General features: G+C 47.1%; 1 protein-coding gene across 1 annotated transcript in view; it reads left to right on the plus strand.

Moving 5' to 3' along the window:
• The first annotated feature begins 897 nt into the window (after window positions 1–897).
• Window positions 898–26,228, plus strand: part of BCO1 (beta-carotene oxygenase 1) — a 43,884-nt gene continuing 18,553 nt past the window's right edge. The window contains exons 1-7 of the mRNA XM_077133121.1: window positions 898–1,214; window positions 5,727–5,855; window positions 16,645–16,774; window positions 18,384–18,531; window positions 20,426–20,573; window positions 23,020–23,243; window positions 25,692–25,949. Of these exons, the coding sequence (XP_076989236.1) occupies window positions 1,148–1,214; window positions 5,727–5,855; window positions 16,645–16,774; window positions 18,384–18,531; window positions 20,426–20,573; window positions 23,020–23,243; window positions 25,692–25,949 (1,104 nt within the window). The 5' untranslated portion in view covers window positions 898–1,147. The remainder of the gene's footprint in view (window positions 1,215–5,726; window positions 5,856–16,644; window positions 16,775–18,383; window positions 18,532–20,425; window positions 20,574–23,019; window positions 23,244–25,691; window positions 25,950–26,228) is intronic.

A 26,228-nucleotide genomic window follows, 5' to 3' on the forward strand; every position in this document is an offset into this window, starting at 1 on the left:
TTCCAAATCAGTGGTGCTGGAGTGGTCCCCAGCACGGGCATTTCAAAAACTCTCAACCAGGTCATTCGAGTGCTCAGCCGAGGCTGGCAGCACAGCCCCTAGCTCACTCTGCCCTCAGGAAGAAACAGCTCTGAGTCCTTGGAACAAAGTCTCAGCCCAGATGGAAAAACCCAGATCCAGCCACCTTATTTAAAGTTTGGCCCCACACCCTTAGCTTAGTCTACCCACAGAGAGAATGAGAGGGGATTTTTTTCTTCCTTTAAGAAACAATTGTTCACTAACTCATCACCCAAAATTTTTGCAACTTGAATACCAATTTTAGGCCAGCTTCACATCTTGTATAAGAAAACCCTAAACGCAAATACAAGCAACTTTTCACCCTCTCAACGGGCTAGAAGATAGAACTGAAGTTCGGTTTCTACGATTCCTCAGAGTTCCCAGGTAGAGTTTTTTGTTTGTTTCCTGGATTTATTTTTCAAATGGGTACACGGAACAGCTTCTATTTCTTTCCTCAAAAATGAAAACAACTCATTAAGCGGCTCTTCACTTATGATTTTAAGAGGGAGGGTCAGGGGTCTTTATTACAAACAAAACAAAGCATCTTTCCATCCTTGCCTAAGCAGCTCCCTGAAGTGTGACTGCAACACATGGGGTGCCGGTGCTGTGGGTTCCCCCGACTTAGGCACCTCTGAGCTCTCCCAGCCGCGCCTCTCTCTCCTGGTTCCCATCACCCGCCATTGCCGCCTCTGAACTGGGCTATTGCCACAACATAATTAAGCGGAATGCACCAAACTGTCTCCACCAATTTAGGACCCAACCAGCTTTCCCAGATTAAGCCAGAAGTGAAACTGGAGCAGCTGAGTTGGGCAATCCAGTAAGGAAGGCTTCAAGGGGAGCTGCCGCTCGGCTGGGCTGGGGAGTGACCTTCGACCAAGGCCCCAGAAGGTCCCGGGCCCTCGGACTGGGAAAGGGAGACCGAGGAGCAAAAAGCGCCAAAGGAGAAATAAACGGCCTCGGACGGGAAGCGGACGGGAAGCCGGGGATAGAGGCCGAGGCAGAAGAACAGAAAGGAAGGGAGAGGGGCGGCCACTCCCTCCAAGCGCAGGAGGGCGGCGCTCACCACGAGGGTCCCTCTCAGCACCCTCCCATGATGGATAAAATATTTGGCAAAAATAAGAAAGAACAGCCGGAACCTGTGAAGGCCAAGGTCACAGGTGAGCGTGAGTCACTGTTGCATGAGAGATGGGCTCTTGCTGCTCTGTTGCTATGTACATACATTCTCTGATTATAAAAGTAATACTTGTAAATGATTTTTAAAAAAAAAAACAGTATATAGGAAAAGAAAAATATAGCCCATAATCCAGGCATTTATCTGTGAAAATCTAGGTGTACATTGTAACTCAAGGTGCCTAAGGAGAGTTGTTCTCGCTGCTTCCAGGGGGAAAGTCCCAGGAATGCTATAATTGGCCTATATACATTTAATAGTTATAATTACATGTAAAAACAGAAACTCTATAATCTCATTATATGTTATTATATATTATTACACACCATACACTATATTATATATCGTTATATGTATTGTTTATTACATATAAATATAATGAGGTTATAGAATTTCTGTTTATGGTGGTGAAAAAGTTTTGGTGACGATGATATGGCAGCAAATAAATGTAACTGATGTCGCTGACATGTAAACGTAAATGTGGTTAAATTGGCAAATTTTAGGTTTCATATGGCACCATGAATTTTTAAAAGGGAGATTATAATGCAAAATGTTGTCTGTGTGAACATGTGCAGTATTTGTGCAAACGCCCGTGCCCTGAGTGGACTTTGCAATGGTGAGAGAAGCGGTGTGAGCTCTCGCAGGGCGCTGCCGATGCCCGCGTCCACGCGGCCTGGGAGTCCCCGCAGAGCGCGGAAAACAGACCCAGGGACGCCCCGCCTCAGGACCCGCCCCTCCGGGGGCTCCCTGCCTGGCGTTTCCCTGTTTCTCTCGCTGTCTTTCCCCTCCTGTGCGGCCTGGCACCACCTTGCCTCGCCCGGAAGGCCTTGAGCCCCGGAGCGCCGCTGCCCTGTAGCTCGAGGCCAGCCTCAGCCGGGGGCCTCTCCGCCTCTCCTCCACGGGCTCGGGACTTCTCGCAAGCAGAGGGCAGCAGAGAGCGCGCTCTGGGAGAAGGATCTCAGACCTGCAGTTTAGGATAGGGTTTAGAAGACTTCTTAAAGAAATCGTGCTTTCATGTGTATATATTTTTCTGATTGCAAAGATAATGCACTATAATGGTATATATATGTATCTGTATGTAATTTGGAAGCATAAAGGAAAACAGAAGGAACTAAATACTACTGTATTCCTTCTTTGGTATATTTCCTTTGAGTTTTTAGAGATTGTTATATTTTATTATATAGATATATGAATTGCTTTCAAAAAGCAAATGTATATTTACTGTTAACTTTGTATTTTCAAAAAGGGACCAAAAGATACCCACTGTTTTGTGCTCTGTTTGGTGAACAAAATGGTGAACATTTTGCCCTGACATCGCTCCCTTTACCTGTCATGCTTTATTGGCTGTATGGAAATCCTTGGAAATTTTTGAAAATAAGTGTCGTAGAAACTGAGAGGCTGGACAGACCCCCTGAGAGCATCTAGAACATTGGTTCTCAAAGGGAGGTTCCCAGACTTGCAGCATTGGCATCACCTGGGAGCTTGTCAGAAGCACAAGTTCTCTGGTCTTACTCCAAACCCCAAGAATCAAACGTGCTAGGGGTGGGCCCCAGCCACCTGCACTTCCACAAGCCCCCCAGGTGATTCCAGGGGTCAAAGCCACTGTTGTAGACAGCGCCTCTCCCAGATGTGAACGGAGGGCTAGAGAGCAGCCCACAGAGGCTGGGCCTCCTGACCCTCAGTCCAGGTCTCTGGCCGCGGGTCAAGCCTAAGCAGTTGGTCAAGTCCACTGGCAGATAGCTAACTGAAGATTGCACCTGTGTCACCCATTCGTCCGGAGGGGCCATACCAACATTTTGGCTTCATGTCTGGCTGCTCTTTATTGGCTCTGAGACCTGCTGTTGCTAAGTTACTTAACCATCCCTGCCTCAGTTTCCTTAGATGTTCAAGTTTGCATGGTACCTACCACATAGGGTTGCTTCAAGAATTAAATGATTTATTCCACCTAGAATACAGTGCCTGGCATGTGAGTGCTCAATAAATGCTTGCTGTTATCATACCTAGGGCTTTAATTCTCAGATTCATCTTCTCTCCCTGTTCTGCTGCAAACCTGCTCCTCCTGTGTCCTGGGCCTCCTGGAATAGTCCCATCAGTCACCCAGTTGCCCAAGGCAGGAGACTTGGCTGTCATTTTTTAGTCTGCCCTTCCCCTTATGCCCATGTTCAATCTACTTCAAGTCCCATCAGTTCTCCCTCCTCCATATCTCCATCCATTTCTCTGCATCCCTCTGCTCCCACCCTGATCCTCCATCTTGCCATCTTAACATCTCTCTGCTCCTGCTCCCCTGCCTATCTACAGCCATGCCACAGTCAGAGACAGCTTGTGAAATTCCGAATCTGATCATATTCCATTTATATGGAATGTCCACAACAGGAAAATCCATAGAGACAGAAAGTAGATTCATGGTTGCCAGGGGGTGGGGCATGGAGGGGATTGGGAGTGACTGTGAATAGGTTTCGAGCTTCTTTTATGGGTGATGGAAATGGTCTGGAATTAGATAGTGATGGTGGTTGCATGACATTGTGAATATTCTAATGACCCCTGGATTGCACATTTTAAAATGGTGAATCTGATGTGAATTTTATCTCAATTAAGACAATTACAAAAAGAAAGCTGACTACATCACTCACTGCTTATAATCTTCAATAGGGCCCCATTCTTCTGAGGCTCAAATCAGAACTCTTGGTTGCAGTCTTGTTGACCTTTGTCATTTGAACCCTACTTAACTCTCCAACCTCATTTCTCATAACTTCCTTGCTTAAAAATTATGGGTTAGTCTCACTTACACATCTCCTGGTCTTTGGACTGATTGCATCTGTCTTGGTCTGGTTCTTCCAGAGACAAGGATTCGAGTGTAAGTCGTTTATTTCAAAGGTGTTTTAGTTTGTTAAAGCTGCCGGAATGCAATATACCAGAAATGGAAGGGCTTTTAAAAAGGGAATGAATAAATTAATAAAGTTGCAACTCTGCAGTTCTAAGCCTTTAAAAATGTCCAAACTCAGGCATCCAGAGAAAGATACCTTGGTTCAAGAAAGGCCGATGGGTCCAGAATACTTCTGGCAGCTGGGAAGGCATGAGCCTGGCATCTGTTGGTCCTTTGGCTTCTTGTTTCAGACATCTTCCCCAGAGGCATTTTCATCTTTATCTTCAAAGTTCTCTGGCTGTGTGTGCTCTGTCAACACTAAAGCTTTTTCCAAAACGGTTCCCTTTTAAAGGGCTCCAGTAAGCAACCCCAGTTTGAATGGTTCTCCATGGAAACCATCTAATCAAAAGTTACCACCCACAATTGGGTAGGTCACATCTCCATGGAAATAATAAAAAAGATCCCACTCAGCAATATTGAATGAAGATTAAAGGACATGACTTTTCTAGGGTACACAACAGTTTCAAACCAGCACAGGAATTGATCCCAAGAGACACTGGGAGGAAAGCCAATGAAGAAAGAGTTATCAAGCCATTGAACACTGTGAACAATCAGAGCTCAGTCCTGTTGGGAGTTGTAGGGACAGTGTCAAACATGCTGGAGTTATCCCAGCCGAGGACATGGAGTTGTGGTATTTGTTCACCAGCTCCCCATTCATCCTTGGTTGAGAACTGCTTTCAGGGACGTTACTCTGCATGGTGGGTAGATCATCCAAAGTTTGGATGAAACATGTTCCTGCGGCCAAACATAAAAGGCCAAAAGGTAGAGAACCACTGGTATTTGCAGGAGAAGGGACATGAGTGAGATGCCACCAGCTCTGCTATAGCACCCCATCTCTCCAATAGAAATAAAATGCGATAGCCACTCACAGAATTTTTAATTTTCTAGTAGCCACATTCAACAAAGTAAAAAGAAATAGATGCAATTAATTGTAGTAATCCCTTTTTACACAGCCTATCTAGGATATCATCACTTTAATATGGAATTAATATAAGTAATGACTAACAAGATATTTTACATTCCTATTTTCATGCTCAGTCTTTGAGGTCCTGTGTATATTTTCCAGCACCTGTCAACTCAGACTAGATGCATTTCAAGTGCTCAGTCACCACATGGTGCTGGTGCCTGCCATATTGGATAGCCCAGCTTTATAATATCCTTTCCTTATGCCTTTCCAAGGCCAACACCCCTGTTCTCTAATTCTCAGCCAAGTCACCTCCTCCAGGAAGCACTCTGCACCTTCCAGCTCTCACCTACCTCAGGGTGAAGTTCTGTTCCAGGTTCCTGCAGCACCGCCTGCTGAGTCCTTAGCACTCTACTTTTCACAGTGTATCTTCAGTGTCCGTGGATTCATTGGTCAGCTCAGACAACATGAGCAGTGAGAGGACAAGGCAAAATGTCCACTCAGCTCAGTGTCCTCAGTGCTAGCACAGTGCCAGACACATTACCCATTTTCTGGAAATGACTGCTGATAAAATGAGCACATGCCACATTGGGACTCGCTTCCTTTCCATGACCACTTCTAGTTTTTTAGTTTGGACTTGCAGATTGGAAACTAAGCATCCTTTCTCTTCACAGGCAAGATTCCAGCATGGCTGCAGGGAATCCTTCTTCGCAACGGGCCTGGGATGCACACAGTGGGGGAGACGAGATACAACCATTGGTTCGATGGCCTGGCCTTGCTCCACAGCTTCACGATTAGAGACGGTGAGAGTGCTGTAAAAACTGACCACAGACTGAGCGACTCAAAACCGCACACGCTTATTCTGTCATGGCTCTGGGGGTCAAAAGTCTGTAATGGGTTGTCAGGTGTTCCTTCTGGAGGCCCCAGGAGATGATCCATCCCATGCCTTTTCTAGTTTCTAGAGGCTGCATTCTGTGGCTTGTGGCCCATGTCCATCCTCATAGCCACATTAATGACCTTCTCTGCATCTCAGTCTCCTCATCTGTAAAACGGACCTATCAGTCACCTATCTCACAGAGTTGTTGTGAGGTTTGAATGAATATGTGTGAGCAGCTTCACTAAGTATGAGCTATTATGTTCCCATGACAGCTAATTTCTTCAGGTTAGCCCACAATTATTTTTTGAGTTCATGCTCTGTGCCAGCAGCTTGCCCTAACATTTAATGAATAGGGGCAACATGTACGAAGGTATAAGCTCTGAGTTTCTAAAAGCTTACAGTTCACTGTGCCTCAGCTAACAGAGTAGGTGGTGCCATATTCCCCAACAGCCCTAAGTCTTATGAACCCCCCAAGCCCCTTTCCTAAAGAGAAGTTGCCGATGATTCTTGGGGAAATGGGTGCTGGTCTGGAGGTGCACAGAAGGTCAACCAATGGCTCCCTTCCCTCGAGGCTCTGCTTTGCCAGGCCACCAGGTCCTTCGCGGTCTCCCTCCAGGGTTCATGTTAACGCTGTGTGGGAGTCATTCTTGTCCCCTCTTTGTGGATGAGGAAAAGGAAACTTTAGGGGGTAAGAGTGACATCCAACACCATTGAAGTAGGGTTGGGATTTGAACCTGTGTTGTCCGGAGTTAAAGTTTATAATGTCCTCTGCTGTCCTAAACTGTTCTCCCACTCACATACACACACACCAACTACCCAAGGAATGGCAGGTTGTTGAAATGGCCCCGCCTGCACCGGCACGGGTTGAGGGGCGCCCTACAACTCCCAGAGCTTAGGGTCCCGCAACCTCCACAGAGACCACCAGGGACACAGGTAACACAGGGGGAGACGACTATCCAAATGGCTATCTTAGGGAGGAAGCACACCGTGGTCCACTAAGACCCTCCAACAGGCTAAACACATGAGGGACAAAAGTTATCCCTTGCTGTTTAGACTTTCCAAAAAGTTTACTAGGTTTTCAAATTCAAAATCTTTATTGTAAAAGGTAAGTGACACGGCCCCGAGACGCTTCCCGAGCAATGGGCGGAGCTGCCCAGCCCGACCCACCTGCCGGCCTCGCCCCCTCTCCCTTGCTCAGCTCGCCAAGGCCCTGGGGAGCGCGCGGGTCTCTATCCGGCAGTGGCTGCGCTGGGCCTGGCTGTGGCTCCCGCGGCGCCGGCTCCTATGGGGTCTTCTGCAAAGTCCCACCCGCAGCTGCTCATCTTTTCCAACCCGGCCTGGCACTGCGCATCCACTTCCCTCGCTCTAGTCGCAGCTTCCATGGTGCGCCAAGCCCGCCTGCAGGTTCACAGTGAGGTCCGTTGAATGCCTTCCTCACAGGCTCCCTGAGTCGAGGGATACAGAACACGAGGGATGGAAGAGGGGCCCTTGGCAGCCGCCTGGCCACAGCCGAGGTGCGGGAGGACACGCCTCGGCTGCACAGGCCTAATGACAGAAAACGGAGGGGGAGTCCTTTCCACCCGTCTTCCTGGGTCATTAAAGCAGCGGGCCAGAAAAGGGGAGTCACAGAATGAGTTAGCATTGCTGTGCCGTTTTGAAAAGATTTATGTACTCTAGAAAAGCCATGTTTTAATCCTAATCGATCTTGTGGGAGCAACCATTTCTTCTAATCCCTATTCAGTACGATAGGTTGGAAACCTGATTAGGTTGTCTCCATGGAGATGTGACTCAGATCAATTGTGGGTATTAAACTTGATAAGATGGAGACGTGTCTCCACCCATTCTATGTGGGTCTTGATTAGTTTACTGGAATCCTTTAAAAGAGAAAGCACTTTGGAGAAAGCTTCAAAACGACATAGCCGCAAGAGGCAGAGAGTCCACCAGCCAGCAACCTTTGGAGCTGAAGAAGGAAAACACCTCCCAGGGAGCTTCATGAAGCAAGAGGCCTGGAGAGAAAGCCAGCAGATGCTGCCATGTTCACCATGTGCCTTTCCAGCTGAGAGAGAAATGCTGAATGTCATTGGCCTTCTTGAACCAAGATATCTTTCTCTGGGTGCCTTAGATAGGACATTTCTATAGACTTGTTTTAATTTGGACAATTCCACAGCCTTAGAACTGTAAGCTAGCCACTTATTAAATTCCCCTTTTAAAAAGCCATTCCATTTCTGGTATATTGCATTCTGGTAGTTAGCAAACTAGAACAACTGAAAATGAAAAATTATTTGAGCAAAACTGACCTCTTGCTTCTCAATGGCAACAAAATGCTGCCGTGTTTGGGAGGATCACTAAGAACAAACTAAGCATCCCCAGCTGCTCCGGGCACAGCCGCAAGTCTGTCCTGTGCTCCAGTAGAAAGGCACTTTGCTGAGGTGTGCCCTACTGCTGGCCAGGCTCTGGTGGGGGCACTGACTGTCGCAATGACCCTGCCATCAAAAACCGAATCTGCTGCAATTAAAAATGGGAATTTTTGTGGATGAACTGCCGAGTGTTTTCCTCAAGGGATGGGCTCTGAGTTGGAGTGTCTGGCTTGCATTCCATCTTTTCTGCAACCCTGTTGGCGTGTCCTGAAGAACTCTTGAGTGATGAGACAAAATATGTTTTCTTTGATTCATTAAAGCCCAGGATTTCAGAGCAAACAATAGAATACAAGAAAACGTCTGCAAGTGTAAAAAGTGCATTCGATGTTCTGCAGATGACACTGGGATTAATGGCTCCATGAGCTCTTGGATTAGCAAATCTGTTATGCCATAGTTAGGGCTCAGGAAGAACAATAGAAACAGTGAGATTAATTTTATAAATTGTCTTAGAATGATTTCTTTCACACTAAATCTAGATGCAAACAGTGCGGCCATTAAATTCCTGCATCAGTTTGTAGGACTCGAGAACTTTAAGTGCCATTTAAACCCTTGACAAGCTGGGTGATAACAGAAGGGTATTTTTGAGAGGCAACTGAAATGTTTCCATTGCAGTAAGTTCCCAGTTTCTAGGGATCAATCTTTTACACTTTGGTGTTTTCTTTTTTTTGTTTTGTTTTGCAGTAACTCCTTTTGTTGTATGTGGATAACTTTGATAAAAGTCATTTAAGAATCATCTTTGTGTATAAGTTTTTAAGGTGTTCCAAAGTAAGACTTAAAATAATCATTTGGGGGATTATTGATTGTATGTATCAGTTTACATTGTGTGCTTAATTACCATGCTGTGTGCTATTTTAGTATTTTGAGAAAATGTAAAATATAATCTGTCCTTTAGCTAATAAAAGTCTTATTTTACATGAAAAAAAGTAAGGAGCATGAAAGGGACAGTTTTCACTCAGAATCTGAAACTATGGGGGGAAATGGGAAGTACAGGGAACACTCTCAACTACTTGTTCCCTCTGCTGTCCCACCTTTGAGCCTGTGCAGGTACCATGGTGTGTGTCCCACTCGGCTTTGCAATGGGATTTGCTTTACTGGGATCCTATGCCGGCTGGGAGGCCCCGGGGTACAGGGCTCCTGTCACCTGGCATGGAGCCAGGCACAGAGAAGTACTTGGAAACTTGATGGAGCTGAAATAGTATGATGATGTGGATGTTGTCTGGAAAGAAGAAGGCAACGCTTTCTCAACTGATCTCCTTAAGATTTGCTCCATGAAGAGGGTGCTTGCTGACATGCCCTAACTGCTTCATTCACAGCCACTCCTCAGCCCTCACTGCATCTCCTGAGCCAGGTACCATGGTTATTATCACCATATTAAAGAGGAGGATCCAAGGCCCAGAGAGATCAAGTGACTCCCCCAAAGACACACAGCTAAGAAGTGACAGAGGCTGGATATAAACCCAATGCTCTAAAATCCAGTATCCCAAATCCTAACTCCAACCCAGCTTCTGTCTTTCCCCAGCTCTCCAACCAGCACTCTTGGTGCCAACAGATGGCCAAACATCATGGTGTGGCACAGCCCAGTCTCTTCTCTCCTCTCCTCTAAAACTCTCGGTAGCTCCCTGTTATCTAAGGATGGAAGTAAATCCCCAAGTGCTAAACACAACTACAGCTGATTCAGAAGAGGACCTGCACATAGAAATCAGGGTATCTGATTTGCAGGTAACCTGAGCCAGTGTTTCTCAATCCCCTAGGCTGCTTCTTAATGCAAATCCCCACCCAGAACTTCAGTGAATCATCTGTTTCTAGCACGGTTCCCAGGGGAGCCCAAGTACACTGAGTTTTGAGACTCGCTCTACCATGAAAGTTCAGCCTGTTTGCAGAGGCCAGCTCAGGACCAAGTGAATGAGAGGTGCTGGAGGGTGGAGCCCAGACTTCTTTAATTTAAAAAAACACTCCAGGTGATTCCAATGTGCAGTCAGGGTGGAGAAACTACATTTAAAGCCAAGTGAGAAGAAGACTTTGGAGCACAAAAGTGAAAAGGCAGAAAAAAAAAATAGGTCTCTTTTGCAGAGGACAGCAGACATTAATGCTTTCAAAAAGTAATAGTGGACAGGCCACGGTGGCTCAGCAGGCAAGAATGCTTGCCTGCCATGCCAGAGGACCTGGGTTTGATTCCCAGTGCCTGCCCATGTTAAAAAAAAAGTAACAGTAAGACGGGGTGTAAGGGTAGCCAGTGGTGGAATTCTCGCCTGCCATGTGGGAGACCCAGCTTCCATTCCCAGTGAATGCACTCCCCACCCCACCCCCAAACGGTGTTGCAATAATGGGATAGCGACATGGAAAAAGAATGAAATGTGTTCCCCACCATACAGCATACCAAAAAAAAGAAGGTAATAATAAGGATTTGAATTGAGGCAGAATGGAGAAGGGAGGAATGCTGGCACGGATGAGAGGGCTGGGAGCTGGTCTTGGCCCCCTAACCACAGTGTGGCCTTAGGTGCCTCTGTTCTCTCCCTGAGCAACCTCAGTTTTCCAACCTTTCAAACGTGGGTGTTAGAAGGAAATATGGAAGTGCCCAAAAGATGACCAAGGATCCAACCAGAAGGAGCTCCAAATGGCCTAAGCCAGAACGCTTTGAACAAAATAAATAATGATAGTATTGGATCATAACCCATAGAATAAAATAAATATCCAGGCATCCATAGTGTTAGAAAGAAATACTTGAAGAAATAAACAGATGGGGGAGAAGGAACAATTCTTCCTTACAGAATAACTACAATTAATGCATGTAGAAGGAATGAGGGAGATGGAAACCCATTTTAGAATACCATAGTAATATTAATCGCTGTATGCAAGGCACACTGATGGATGCTAAAATTAGTGGGCAAAAGCTTGAGAAGAAACAGAATATTAGCATAGTTACAAAGTATCTCACCCAAGGTACTTACCAATTAAAAGGGAGAAATAGTAACTTTTCAGTGGCGAGATCCAACAGATATTGCCTTACCTAAGTGGTGAAAGTTACAACATCACCAATAAAATGACACATTCATGGCATGTTTCCCCCGGATATGACACATTGAGGAGGATACAGCATCATTTCAGTGTTTTTGCCAATAAAATGCACAACCTGAATCTAACCATGTGAACACATCAGACAAACATAAATCAAGAGACACTCTACAAAATAATTGACGAGTGTTCATCAAAAGTGTTAATGTTGTAAAAGACAAGGAAAGACTAAGGACCTGTCACAGACTGGAGGGGACCCAAGGGAGACCAACAACAACTGGAAAAAGGACATTGGGGGGAAAGGGAAAACTGGTGAAATTCAAATAAGGCCTCTAGTTCACGTAATAGTATTATTAAGTATGCCAATTTCCTGACGTCAGTAGCTGTCCTCTGGTTAGGTGAGTTGTAATGAACCAAGATGGAGAATCTACACTTAATGACAAACCAATAAGAAAAGACTTTGATACTGATCAAAAGCAGTGGGTTCTCCACCTGATGCGTTCAAATGACCAATTCCTGGGACACCCGGGGTTTCAGAGAAAGAAAGAGTTGACTGCTAGGCGCGAAGCAGGAAATCCAATCACCTATCGGCTCAAAAATATGTCTCCCTAGACTGCAGTAACTCTGATGGCTTTAGAGTATCAAAAGCTGCACAGGTTTTAGGATAGTGAGCACAATAGCTGGAGATGATGAGGTCAGAGACAGTCTAATTATTGAGCACGTGCAGACTGAGTACATGCTTAGCCACAGAATGTGTGTTAGAAAATGGCCACCTTAAAATGATGATGGGCATGATTTTTAGTATTATAATAAGGTAAAGGTCACTTGAAAGTCAAAGTTAAAGCTACTGCACATGTCAGGTGGGCCCGTTTTGGTTAGATCCAGCTCTGTCCATCAACATGGCTTTGGAATTGGGGTGGGTTAGTTCTGGGCTGACTAAACGCCCTTCATTATAAACACTAGGGGCTGTCTTTAGTGGTCATAAGGCTCTAAAGTTGGGTGGGCCACGGAGGGTCAGCAGGCAGAGTTTTCACCTGCCACGCCGGAGACCTGGGTTTGATTCCTGGTGCCTGCCCATGTTAAAAAAAAAAAAAGACTCTAAAGTTGAAGAACAGGATAAGGGGATATAAGTGAGGGGCAGACAAAAGGTCTTAACAGTCACAAGGTAAAGGCTGCATAGTTATACAATCATTACCAGAGATCAAGGCAGTTGGAATACAGTTTAGTAATTTTAGGTGTTTCCCCATGGCTATTCTAATATAGTAGGAAGTTAAGAGAAATAACTACGCAATGATTCCATAATCATAATTTTTGTTTGTTTGTTTTTCGCATGGACGGGCACTGTGAAAGCAGTATCATTAATCCACCATATCATTGATACCCCTTTTCAACATGAAAGAGGTAGAATGGGCATAGCTCAAATATCCCTAAAGACTGGGAGAAGGATCAAAGGAGAAGGAGGGATGATCATAGACAAATTAGGATTTAACAAATGAATATGACTGCTGAATCATTATGTTGATATTTCTTTTTAGTTTCCAGTATCCTGGAGCAGCTAGAAGGAAAAACCTGAAATTGTGGAACTGTAACATATACCAAACTTTGAAATCTGTTCTATAACTACTTGTGTATTAGCTAGGGTTCCCTAGAGAAACAGGATCAACAGGAAACACTCGCAAATATAAAATTTATAGAACTGTTTCATGTAACCATGAAACACAGAGTCCAAAATCCACAGGGCAGGCTGTGAAGCCGACGATTCTGATGGAGGGTCTGGACGAACTCCACAGGAGAGGCTCGCCAGCTGCACTGGTTTGAAAGGATGTAATGACCTTAGAAAACCCATGTTTTAATCAAAATCCCATTTCGTAAAGGCAGAATAATTCCTATTCGATATTGTATGTTTGAAACTGTAATCAGATCATCTCCCTGGAGATGTAATTTAATCAACAGTGGTTGTTAAACTGGGTTAGGTGACAACATGTCTCCACCCATTTGGGTGGGTCTTGATAAGTTTCTGGAGTTCTATAAAAGAGGAAACATTTTGGAGATGAAGGAGATTCAGAGAGAGGAGAGAATGCTGCAGCACCATGAAACAGAGAGTACACTAGCCACTGCTTTGGAGATGAAGAAGGAAAATACCTCCCAGGGAGCTTCATGAAACAGGAAGCCAGGAGAGAAAGCTAGCAGATGACACCATGCTCTCCATGTGCCCTTCCAGCTGAGAGAGAAATCGTGACTGTGTTCACCATGTGACTTCCACTTGAGAGAGAAACCCTGAACTTCACCAGCCTTCTTGAACCAAGGTGTCTTTCCTTGGATGCCTTTGATTGGACATTTCTATAGACTTGCTTTAATTGGGACATTTTCTCAGCCTTAGAACTGTTAACTAGCAACTTATTAAATTCCCCTTTTTAAAAGCCATTCTGTTTCTGGTATATTGCATTCAGCAGCTAGCAAGCTAGAACACCGGCCGAAGCAGGAAGAGAGCCTGACTCTTCTGAATCCTCCTTAAAAGGCTTCCAGTGATGAGATTAAGCATCACTCATTGAAGAAGACACTCCCCTTGGCTGATTACAAATGGATCAGCTGTGGATGCAGCTGACGTGATCATGATTTAATTCTATGAAATGTCCTCATTGCAGCAGCCAGGTCAGTACTTGCCCAGCCAGACAAACAGGTACCACCACCTGGCCAAGTTGACACATGAACCTGACCATGACAACTTGTTACAATGTACTTTGAAATGTATCAGGTTTTTTTGTTTTGTTTTGTTTTTTGTTTCTTTGTATATATGTTATATTTCATAATTTAAAATGTTAAAAATAAAATCAGTTCAGACTTTAAAAAAAAAGTAGGCATAGGGATTTGGTCTCTCTCCATTTGATGTTTGATAATTTTGTAATGAGAAGCAGAGTCCTTCCAAGTGTCCCTCGAGGACTTGACCACATGAATTCCAAGGACCAGAGTCACCATGAGTTGAAGCAAATGGAGCTCTTGAGAATTTTGCTTCGGCAGCGCGGCTTTTTTCTATTTGTAGTTCCCAAGCATTCTTTTGGAAAGTTTGCTTTTTTGTTAGGTAAATGCCTTCCTTCTCCACCCCCCCGAATGAAGCATGACCCATTTCTAGGCGCTCCACAGCAGCAGCACGTCTGTGTACTTGAGTCCCTCCAGGTGGAATGGGGCTAATTTCCACCCCCACCCCCCGCCGCCAGCAGGGTGGGGGAATATGTGGTGGCTCCTTCTTTAACCTCAACCTCTAACTCAAGTGTCTGCCTTGAGCAATTCCAGAGACACATTTACCCCTGTGGCCCCTGGGAGCTCTGTGCTCTGTGGCTGGATGTTTTTAGGCAATGGGCCATTTGTTGACAAGCCAGCCCGGTCTATATATTTCAAGGGAACAAAATTCAGAATTTCTGGCAAACGGCCCATATGGCCATGGTCAATGCCATGTGAGTGCCCTGGAAGTGACCAGCAGAGGACAGACGGGCCCACAAGGAGGCCAGACAGCCGTGAAACAGGTATCTCCTTCTATGTAGCATGTCTGAGGTCCACCCTGTGTGGCCTTCCTGCCACCAGGATTTTGTTGGACAGTCCAGAGTTACAGCACCCGTGACTTTCCAAAGGCACAAATTCCCAGCCCTGTGAGGGGATGACTTTCTGATCCCTGGTACCCAGATGGGGAAACTGAGGCTGTGTAAGATGGAGCAGCTACAAAGCATGGGTTCTGACTAAGCCCAGAGCTGAAGCCTTTGACCCATCTTTCTTTTTCATCTCAGTATGCATGTGGAGAAGTTAATCTCCTTGAGGGTGAGGCCCTTGCTTGCCCTGCTCAAGGTTACAGCCCCACTTCCTGACCCACCATAGATGCTTAATAAATATTCTCCCGTGGCAGTGAATATGCTGGGGCATTTCTCTTATCACTTTTTTTTTTACTAGAATAAAAATGTCAGTTGGTGCCCCCTTTTCTGCACACCAGTAATCATACTAGCACTGGAAGCACATATTACACTACAACTAAGAATGTGTCCACTAAGAAAAAAATTAACATATTTTCATTTGCTAATTAGCAGCAAAATAAAACTGAATTAAAAAAACTCTCCAAGGTCTCCATTGCCTACCTAATGAAGTGTGAGAGCCTTGGGCACTCATGGACTACACGGCCAGTATGACACCCTCCCACCCTCAACTGCCCTCCCACCCCATAACTACTCTCCCACCCCACAAGCACATCTCATTCTTGCTGCTCCCAAATCCTGACCTCATGCTGCAGCCCAGCCTGACTCTGCTCAAGTGGGACATGCTCTGCATCTTCCCACCTCCTGACCTTGACTTACAGAGCTCCTGGGAAAGGTGAATCGGAGCACTCTACCTTCGCCCCTAACCCCTCGCCAGTCCACTGCAGTCAGATCCTACTCATGCTTCAAGGGCTATTACAAGTGTCACCTCCTCCATGAAGCCTTTCCTGATCCACACCCAGCTAGGAAGGATCTCTCTTTCTCTTTTTTGTTCTCTCTCACTCTCTTTCTGTCTTCTCCTTCTCTCTCCTTATCCCTGTATCTTACAAAACTATGAGATAACAAACTTGTGTTGTCACTAAGTTTTTGGTAATTTGTTACCACGCCAAAAGGAAACTAATATAGGTCAGGAAGCACCTGGCATATTTGAGGTTGGTCTTGATGGGCTGGTCAAGAGACCACACATTGCTTTTATGAAAGAGTCAGGCTCTCTCCGGTGTCCACACGAATCAGACATTAAGCACATGTACAGACTTGAAATGTACACAGAATTCGGTGTTAGGTCACTCCCTGGTTGCAGCAGATATCAAATGTCATTCCAGGGGCATGAAATTGTCAAAGGAAGCTGCTGAAGGCAGGGCTACCAGGACTGAACAGGGCCTGGAAACTCAGCCCAAGTCTGCAGCCTCCTGGTCCAGTCCTCCAGATCTGGACTTTAACCTGGGGAGGATCCCCATAAGGCAGATTGGGTGGTCAGGACCTCTCTGTTGGGCAATGCTGGGCAATGCTGTGGACATTTGTGGGCCTCAGCTCCCTCGTGTATTAGATAGAGTTAAGAATAGGAAGAGTAACCTTGGGTTGAGCCTCAAGTTAGAAAATGTGTGGGACCACACACTACAAATCCTAGTTGTATCGGGCAGAAATGTTAAAGGAGAATGTCCTACACAGCGAATCTGCCCCACGTTCCCAGAAAGACCCTAGCAGGGCTGACATCAATTTCAGAGCCCCGCAGAGGTGTCCACCTGAGATGCTGCTTATTCTCTTCCAGGTGAAGTCGAATACAGAAGCAAATATCTGAGAAGTGACACCTATAACGCCAACATCGAGGCAAACAGGATTGTGGTGTCAGAGTTTGGAACAATGGCCTATCCGGACCCTTGCAAAAACATATTTTCTAAGTAACAGCCCATTTTTAATCTGCTCATGGTTTTCATTATTTTGGGTGGTCCAAACAGCTAGCATTGGCTCCTCTGACAGTTCTCTTTAGGACTAATGAAGAATTTCCCATCTGGCCTTTGGCCACACTCTGTGCAATTCTGGATCACTGATAGCAAGAGAGGCCAAGGGCACTTGACAAATTATTTAATGTTCTCCCACATAGCTGGTGCGAGGACAATTTGGAATTATTTACCAAAATTACAAAGGTGCATTCCCTTTAGCCTAGAGATACACTTACTCATATCTGAAATGACAAATGTCCACAGTTGTTCATGGCTGCATTATTTCTAATAATAAGAAATGGGAAACAATCCAAATGTCCAGCAACGGGGGACTGGTTAAATAAATAATAGTAAAATGATGCAAGAGAATATGACACAGAGGTAAATAATGAAGATGCTCTCTCTGCCTGCATGGAAAGATTTCCAAAATATGTTCTTAAGTGAAAAGGAAAATTAAAAAAAAAAAAAACTAGGAGCAGAAAGAGCATATATTATGCTATATTTTCTGTATAGAAAGAAGAGGGACTCTAGATTGGCTATTGTAAAGAAATTCTGGAAGGACATATGAGGGGCATGGAAAATAGGCAAATGGGGGACAAGGATGGGGGAAATTTTGTAGGTATATATCTTTTAAAGCATCTAGGTTATGATGTCAATGGATGAATTACATATTCAACAATTAAATTAAATTGTTGGCCAGGGGATCAGGCCTGCCCTCAGTATTTCCTTCCCGAAATTCTTAGACATAGATATGAGTTAATGAAATGCCTTACGGGTAGACTGACCCAGGGGTGAAAATTGCTTCTGCTTTTCCAAAACTGAGTTCATCCTCCCGCTTCCAGAATCCAGAGCACTGAACTCTCATTTGCAGTTGGGGAGGAGTCAGGGAGGAGGGCAAAGGAAAGGGAGAGAGGGAAGGAATTTAAAGCCACAATCTGTAAGGCATCCCTGCTGTTGCACCATCTGTCAGCAGGGGGCACACTAACCAATACGTGGATCTAGAATCGGCCAAGGTCACCAACGCCAGCCTTTGCTTTTTCTTTGTTCCTACTGAGTTTAATTATGAGTTCTTAACTCATGATTAACTTGTTTTCCAAGTTTTAAAAAACTATTACCATAACAAATTTGAGGCCATCAGTGTGCATTCACATTCTTGCCAAAAGCTGGGATTTGCTGTTTTGCTAGTCTTTGAGGGCCATTAATGGTACATGTATGATTTCCACAAAGCTTCTTGAAATCCTTCAGAGCAACCTGCCAGCTCCTGCTGGCTGGCTATGCCAAGCCTCTTTGGGTTTTTGCGAGCCTGGTGGGGGTGGGGTTGTTCAGGCGGCTGCACGTTGTTTCAGCCGACTCACTCCTTAGCTGATTCAGCATGGTGATTTCTTTGGGCAACCTGATATCTGAGTTCTCGGGATTCCTCATATGACCCATTGGGACCCAGTCCTTTTTTTCACCCTTAGTTGAAGTAAAGTGCTTTAAGTGGTAGGAAGAATAAAGGCATCCAGGGTGGAACCTTCCAGCTAGTTGAGCAGAGCTGCTGTCTCCATTGATTGGCTTTTCTCCCCAGAGCTTTCTCTTACTTGTCTCACATCATCCCGGACTTCACAGACAACTGCCTGATTAACATCATGAAGTGCGGAGAAGACTTCTATGCGACCACAGAGACCAATTATATCAGGAAAATCAACCCACAGACTCTGGAAACCCTGGAGAAGGTATCAGCAAATCTACAATCAGCATCAGTTTCTAACTCAAGAAAGGGGGCCCCTGGGTGAGGCCGGCTTGGCTCTAATTTCCTTGGATCCTGGGCTTCTCCTCACACAACATTTAGCCCTAGAGTCTAAGCTCCTTTGTTATTTTCGTCTTTGTGTTTATCTATGTAGGAGCTCTGTGGGGGGTTGAATGACTGATGATGCTGGATGTCCGAGGCTCCCAGCAGCCCTACCTTTTATTGACCTGAAGAGGGAGGCATTAGGCAGAAAGCAAGGGCACAAAAATAAATGCCCCAGCAGATAGATACCTTTCCTGGGAAAACTCAAGTCAACATTTTCATAAAAATCAATAGACCCACTTTCCGCTTTCTCCAGCTGGCTGTTCAAAGCCCAGATGTCTTCACAATGCAGTTTAACGATCTGTTAAAGAGGGTACTTTTCTTAGCTGTGAAATTACGGCCAGCTTTTTTAAGCAAGACAGCATGGACCCAACTGATGTACGTTTTCCCCAAAGTTACAGAGAGTAGATGGCGGGAAAGAACGGAGAATGTCTTGGCTGGAGCCTCTGCGGTTCACGGGAAGGAAGGGTGGACAATTGGTCCTTGGCCACTGCATTGTTCTCGAGCTGTGCCTGTTGGGCTAAGGGGTCATTATGTAGCTTGTTAGCTGAATTTCACTTTCTTAGATGTTTTTGTAACCTCTCCATTACCAGAAGAATCCTAGGAGAGAGGCCTGGAGATTTATGCCTCCTTGTAATTCGAAAGGGAAATATCTAAGTGACTTCACCTGAATGACCTAAACCACAGCCAACATGAACTCCAAGGCTAACTCTAAGTGAGGCAGGACAGAATAGGACAACTGCAAGTCCCTGGATTCCTACCCAGCTCTGAAAGAGCTAACAGACAACTGCAGGGCTCTAGTTTCCTATCCACCTCTTAACAGAATTAATGGACAACAGCAAGTCCCTCGTTTCTTATCTAGCTCCAGAGGAAGTAAGGCAAACTGCAAACTTCAGCTGCAAACATCCTGGGACAAAAATGTTCCCTAAATCCCCAAAACCTCCCCAAACCATCAAAACCTCCTCGAACCAAAAAAGCTTGTAAAATCATGGACCCAAAGCAAACTCTTAGTTAAAAACAGAAAGAATAACTGAAAGCCTGGGGTTGTAAAGATTGCTAAACATCTGTACAAAGACAAATTTTGGATACATAACCAGCTGGCCACCAGCATCAATAGTTCTCTCTTCCTGAAACTATGCTAGCCCTGTAAGCACCAGTTAATACAAACCTTGTAAGCTTCTAGTGTTCAAAGGTTACCATGGAAACCTGTCACTAGCAAAACCTTCCCATAAAGCACCGAACCCTCTCCCACTCAGTGTGAATCCCTCCCTTGGGCCCATCAGCATTAACCTCTTTAACCTGTATTCTTTCTCTTTCTCGTTGATAAACTTTACTACTTATTCCTTATTGCCCTCTGTTTGTCTAAATTCTTTTCTCAGTGGGACCCCTGAACCTGGAATGGGGCTCAGCTGGTACCATTGCCAGCAAGGCACTGGTTACATCAGCGTGGTCATGGCTTAGAGCTTCCTCTGGTGAGGAGGCCTGTTTCCACTACTGAAGAACCCCTGGCAGGGCCAGGCAGCTGTACCAGAACAAATACCCCCCAAAACACCATCAGCTCACTCATTCTCCTGCAATCAATTTGCTATAGGAGACCCCTTGTTTGGAAGTTATATCGGGTCCCAAGAGTGAACAGGACTTTAAGGTGAATTCTGTTTTATTTTTGGGTCAGGAGACAGGCAAAAATATTCACAACCTCTCTGAACCTAGAATAAATCCTGGGCACAGGATTTCACCTTCCTTTCTTTTAAAAACTAAATGGCTGTTGTATTTTGCAGGTGGATTATCGTAAATATGTGGCTGTAAATCTGGCAACATCACATCCTCATTATGATGCGGATGGAAACATTCTCAACATAGGCACATCCATTATGGACAAGGGGAAGACAAAATATGTGATATTTAAGATCCCCGCTACAGCCCCAGGTAGGAGGTGACCCACTGTTTGTCTCTCTGGGAAATATAATGAAGCATAAATGGACAAATATGACTCCTTTTAAAGAGTTTTGAATTATGTTAATGACACAAGACTCAGTTTGACACCTCCCCCATAAATTATTCAGATGACCCTAAAGATAGTTTTCTTCTATAGGGGAAAGGGAAATTGCTGGGCTCCCTTTGGAGGCAGATGGAAGAAGAGAATCCCTTTCATTCTAACCTGCTCTTTACAGTATCCATCCATCCACCCACTCATCCATCACCCATCCGTGTATCCATCCACTTATCCTATTCTTTGGGATTTAGTACATTAATTCATTAATTTAGTCATCCAACCAACCATCATCCATTCATCCATCCATCTGTCATCCATCCATTCATTCATTCTTTTTTTTTTGTCAGTCTCTTAACAAACCTTTATGTGCCAGGGTTATGCCATCCACTTTCACCCCCAGCCCCTGAAGCCAGACTGGCTCAGAGAGCTCCACCCTGCTGGGAACCACTCCAGATCCCCACCCTTCTCCCTGGGCCTCCTGGACCGTCTCCATTTTGGGCTAGGATGCTGGAGCAAAGCCCAGGCTGACTGTGATTGTAATTTCATGAGGGGAAGGAGGGCAAGGCTCCTAGCCCATGTGTATTCAGGACCCTCCTGGGAACCACACCCAGGAAACTAGACCTCCAAGGATTCAGGAAACAGAGTGAAAACCTACACGTGTGCTCGACAGGACCTTCTGGCGTAGGAAAACTGATTTCCATCTGTGATCCCTGCTGGTCTCCTACCCCATCCCCGTCCCGTAGAACTTCCTGAGCAAATTACCAGGTTTTGTTGGGAGATAAGAACCCCTAGAGGTCAGAAGGTACAATGAGTACCTGGCCTTCCTTCAAATAATTCTTGTTAAATGGAACACCCATTAATTAAGCCAATAAAGGAAGTATCGGGTTTAGCTTGGAATCCTAAAATGTCAGACCAGGGCATCATCTAGGCATTTGAATTTGCCGTGCTTTTACAGAGGAAGAGTATGAGTTCCAGGAGGAGCAGGTGATGTGCCCACGGTCACACAGGAGCCATCGACCTCTTCCAAGCAGCTGCCCTCTGAACACCTGCTCCCTGCTGGTGGCTGCACTGGGCTTCATGCCTGGAATCCTGCCTCCCAGGCCCATGTACTTTTCATTTCAGCTTGCATTGTGCTCCATTTGTTTTGTAAGGAAAGGTAGTTTCCTTTACAACCCCATGGCATCCCTCCCACCAGCCAGCTGTTTACCAGTGTGCACAGGTGGCCACAGGAAAGGTGGGGACGCTTGCAGATCACTCATTATAAACAAGCCCCAGGCCCAGGTGGGGAGGCCTTTTGGCCAGTGAATGATGCATCCTTGCATAGGAATCAGCAGAAGGAGCATATATGGAGCACTCCTGGTGTTTTGAGAACTGACAAAGGAAGTTGAGCTTCTATATTATTTCATTCTGTTCCTACCTTCACTGTCTGAGTGTTATAACCCCCCCCCCCCCAAACAGAGAAGGAAGCCAAGGCTAAGGGAGCTGTCTTCTTGGCTTATCTCCTTGGCTTTGGTCATAATGGCAGACCATTCCACCCATGGTCAGTTTCAAGAACCTGTGAAGTGGAGATCATAAAGCTTATCTTCATTGTCAGGACATCTATAAAAACACATTAGGTACTTCATCCCCATTTCAAGTCATTCTGGAATGGGCAATGCTAGGAAGAATTCACAAAGGTCCTGTGAGGTCTATGCCAAATGGTTCCCAGCAGAGTGCCAGAGCTGAATCCCGGGAGGCTCACCCATCACCTGGGAGCTCAACAGACACGCAGAATCTCAGGCCCCACCCCAGGGTTCCACATTCTCGTATGAATCCCAGATGATTCACATGCACATTACAGGGGCCACCAAACTTCTGTAAAGGGCCAGATAGCAAATAGTGAAGGCTTTGCACACCATATGGTCTCTCTAGCATCTACTTGGCTCCACTCTTGTAGCTGGAAAACAAAAGCAGCCATAGACAGTGCCTAAACCAGCGGCTGTGGCTCTGCTCCAAGTAAAACCTTATTTACAGGAACAGGTGGAGGGCCGGGTTTGGACCATAGTGGGTGGACCGCAGGTCTAGAGGCCTAACTCTGTGGCCAGTGGTTTTCAGATTGTGAACCAGGTCCCACCAGTGTGTGTGCGTGTGTCTGTGTGTGTGAAAGAGGGAGGAGGAGGAGGAGGAGGAGGAGGAGGAGGCAGGGAGGGGTGAGGGAGGGCTGGCAGCAAGGTTTCTGAGCCTTTGTCCTGTGTCAGCTGCAGCAGCTCCCCTTGTGTCTGGGTAGTTCTCAGCACCAGCGTCAGTGTGAGAGCCCGGCTGCAGGTGAGCGCGGGCACCCTGGGGGCAGCCAGGCTCCCCTCCACACACACACTGTTCCCAAGGACTGATTTGCTCTAGGGGCCGAGAAGGCGGGCAAGAGCCCCCTGAAGCACACAGAGGTGCTCTGCTCCATCCCCTCCCACTCCGTCCTCTCCCCGAGCTACCACCACAGCTTCGGAGTCACCGAGAACTACATCATTTTCCTGGAGCAGCCCTTCAGGTTGGATATTCCCAAGATGGCGACCGCGTACATCCGGGGAACCAGCTGGGCTTCCTGCCTGGCTCTCCACCGGGAGGACAAGGTAAGGCCTGGCCGGGAGGTGCGGCCCAGGGCAGCTGGCCGGGCCTGCAGCCGGAGGAAGTCCAGAGGGGGGTGCCCTGGGTGGGCTCCCCGGAAGTAGACGCCGAGGCACAGACGAGCCTGCAGGGGGGCTGCTGGGGAGGGTTTCCGGATGTAGACGAGCAGGATGGGGGGTATCAACCCACCCTCGGGACCTCCAGGGTTGTCCCAAGGTGGGGCAAGGGGTCCCGAGCCTTAGGTCGTCCAGGAAGAGGATGTGACCTGGGGCAAGGTGGCTGCCCCGCCCGAGGCCCTTCCCGCTTCTCTGCAGCACCGTAGCATGGGCTGGGAGAGGAGGCCTCGGAGCAGACGCGGGAGCGGCAGGCCCTTCCCTCGGGGCGCAGCGGGAACCGCTGCTCAGTCCAGATAACGCCTCAGAGCTCCGGGTTCCAACTTGATTTCATTTTGTTTTATGTTTTGCTGTTGTTACTTTATTATTTTTTTAAATCAAGCAATGCTCAGTGTTCTCTAGTCAACTATTGCACAAATACAGAGGGTGGCACAAGAAAGTTCCCCCCCCCCCCGCCCCGTTCGAGAGGGAGCCGCCACCGCGTCCTTCCGCTCCCTTTCTGTATCTTCACGTGCACTTTTTTGTCCATCTGTAAGGATTTGCCCCCCTTGTGGCTGGCCACCCGCTGGGAGGACAGGGGTTAGGTCAAGGCCCTCCTCTGCTCAGAACTTTCTAGAAATTTCCTGTCTTCCTCAAAATAAAATCCAAAGGCTTGGGCGGGCCACGGTGGCTCAGCAGGCAGAGTTCTCACCTGCCATGCCCGAGACCCAGGTTCGAGACCCAGGTTCGATTCCCGGTGCCTGCACATGGGGGAGGGAAAAGTCCAGAGGCTTCACCGCAGTCTGTAAATCCCTGCCTGTCCACATTCCCAACTCAGGCATCTGCGTTTCCATCCCCTCTGGAACACTCATCCTCCCACTGGCTTCCTCCCTCCGTTTTGGGGTTTCCCTCCATGTCCCCTGACCCACAGGTTTCACAGTTAGAGCCCCTGGGCTTCTCCACCTCCATCTGCTGTCTTCTCCCCAGTGACTCTTTAGTCCCTGGCACAGTCTATATTTTGTCTGTTATTGTCGGCCCCACTAGAACATAAGCTTCATGAAAGCAGAGCCTTAGGTTTCCTTTGTCTCTCCAGTTCCCCAAAAAGTGCCTGGCACACAGTAGGCCCTCCATAAACTTGTGTGGGATGAATTGCAGAGTGGGGGAAAGGGCAGGGTGCCGGCTGAGACTGAGTCGGCTCTGCAACCCTTTTCCCAGAAACCGTGATGGAGCTCCCCACACACACCCCTGCGGGGAAGGCAGGGTGCTAGGCCTGGAACCTGCAGCCCTGGCATCTCTGGGCCTGTGGAAGGTCCCACAGAGAGTAGAGTGCGAGCTCCCGTGTGCAGGGCAGAGAACCCTGGGAAGGGCTTTGAATGCAATTGGAAGAGAACTTTCTGAAAAGTCCCTGTGAGCGGCCCAAGGATTGGGGTTATGGGGAAGGAAAGACTAAACTAATCACACCTCTCTTGGCCTTCCCTTACAGACACTGTCCCGGCACTTCCCCTTGCCGTGCGTGGAAGCCTGCTTCCTCTGATCCCCTCTTAAAATTAAAACTTCGATTCCGGAGAAGGGGAGAAAGGGGCAAACAAGTCGAGGAGGAGGTGCCAAGGGCACCTGCAGGGGCCCCTCCCTATTGGAAGGAGGATGGTTAGGCCAGAGGTGCCAAAGGAGAAAAACACCCCCCGCCCCACCCGTTTGGGTTTGGCTGCAGATCTGGCTCATGACCACCCAGGGGGATGCTGGCTGCCAGAGTCCAGTGAGCTGATGCTCCCAGGTGGTCTCCCTGGCACAGAACGGGGGCCAGGCCATTCTGCAGCCCTTGGGGAAGGCGGGTGGGCATTGCCATGACAGCCAGGTCCTGGCACACTGGGAAAAACAGCCTTTGCAGCAGAAGTCAGGAACCTAGAAGGGCAGAGGTGGTCTTGGGGTTTAAGCCCCCTGGACTTGGATGGAGCCCACGGAGACCTAGCAGGCCCCGGCAGACCCTCCCCGGTGGGCAGTATTAGGTGGCCCTCCTGGGATGGAGTGGAAGTCAGAGGCAAAGCAAGGGGTCAAGGCACCCTTTCCTGGAGGTGGCCCCAGAAGCCCCAGGGGCAAAGCTTCCCTGCTCTCCATCTTAAAGCCAAGCTCATGGACAGGCAACAAGGAACAGCTCCCGTCTCCTGGGTGCTCTTATGTGTCTGGTGGTTTTGGGGGTAGGACACAGGCTCAAGGAGGGAAGAGGACTTCCGAGGCCTGCCAGCTGGTGGAGAGCAGGGCCGGGTTTCGTGCACACGGGTCTGACCCCAGCACCCAGATGGCCGCAGGGACCGTTGGTTAGAAGGCGGGGGCACCGAGCGCTCCTTGTCCATCTTCTTCCAGACGTACATCCACATCATCGACCGGAGGACCAGGAAGCCTGTCCCGGCCAGGTTTCACACGGACACCATGGTTGTCTTTCATCACGTCAATGCCTACGAAGAGGGGGGCTGCGTGGTCTTCGACGTCATCGCCTACGATGACAGCAGCCTCTACCAGCTCTTCTACCTGGCGAACCTGAACCAGGACTTCGAGGAGAACTCCAGGGCCACGTCCATCCCCAGCCTCAGGAGGCTCGCCGTGCCCCTCCACGTGCCCCAGGTAAGCGGCCAAAACAGAGTCTGCTGTCATGGGGTCGGGCCTTGGCAGAGTACTGGGGCCATTCTGTGGTGGACATTCAACTCCGGAAGTGAGTTGTCCTTAAAGAAAAGCAGAAAATGGTGTTCATTATTTTTTCAAAAATGGAATGTACTTGTGGCAGCAATTTGTAAAATATAGGTAAAAAAATTTAAAATCCCCATAAGCACAATATGAGCATGTGTGGGTATATTTGTGTTGTCTCCCAATCTTTATAGGTATGTGTGTGTGTGTGTGTGTGTG

Source organism: Tamandua tetradactyla, chromosome 16 (genome assembly GCF_023851605.1).
Source record: "Tamandua tetradactyla isolate mTamTet1 chromosome 16, mTamTet1.pri, whole genome shotgun sequence".
Classification (NCBI taxonomy): Eukaryota; Metazoa; Chordata; class Mammalia; order Pilosa; family Myrmecophagidae; genus Tamandua; species Tamandua tetradactyla.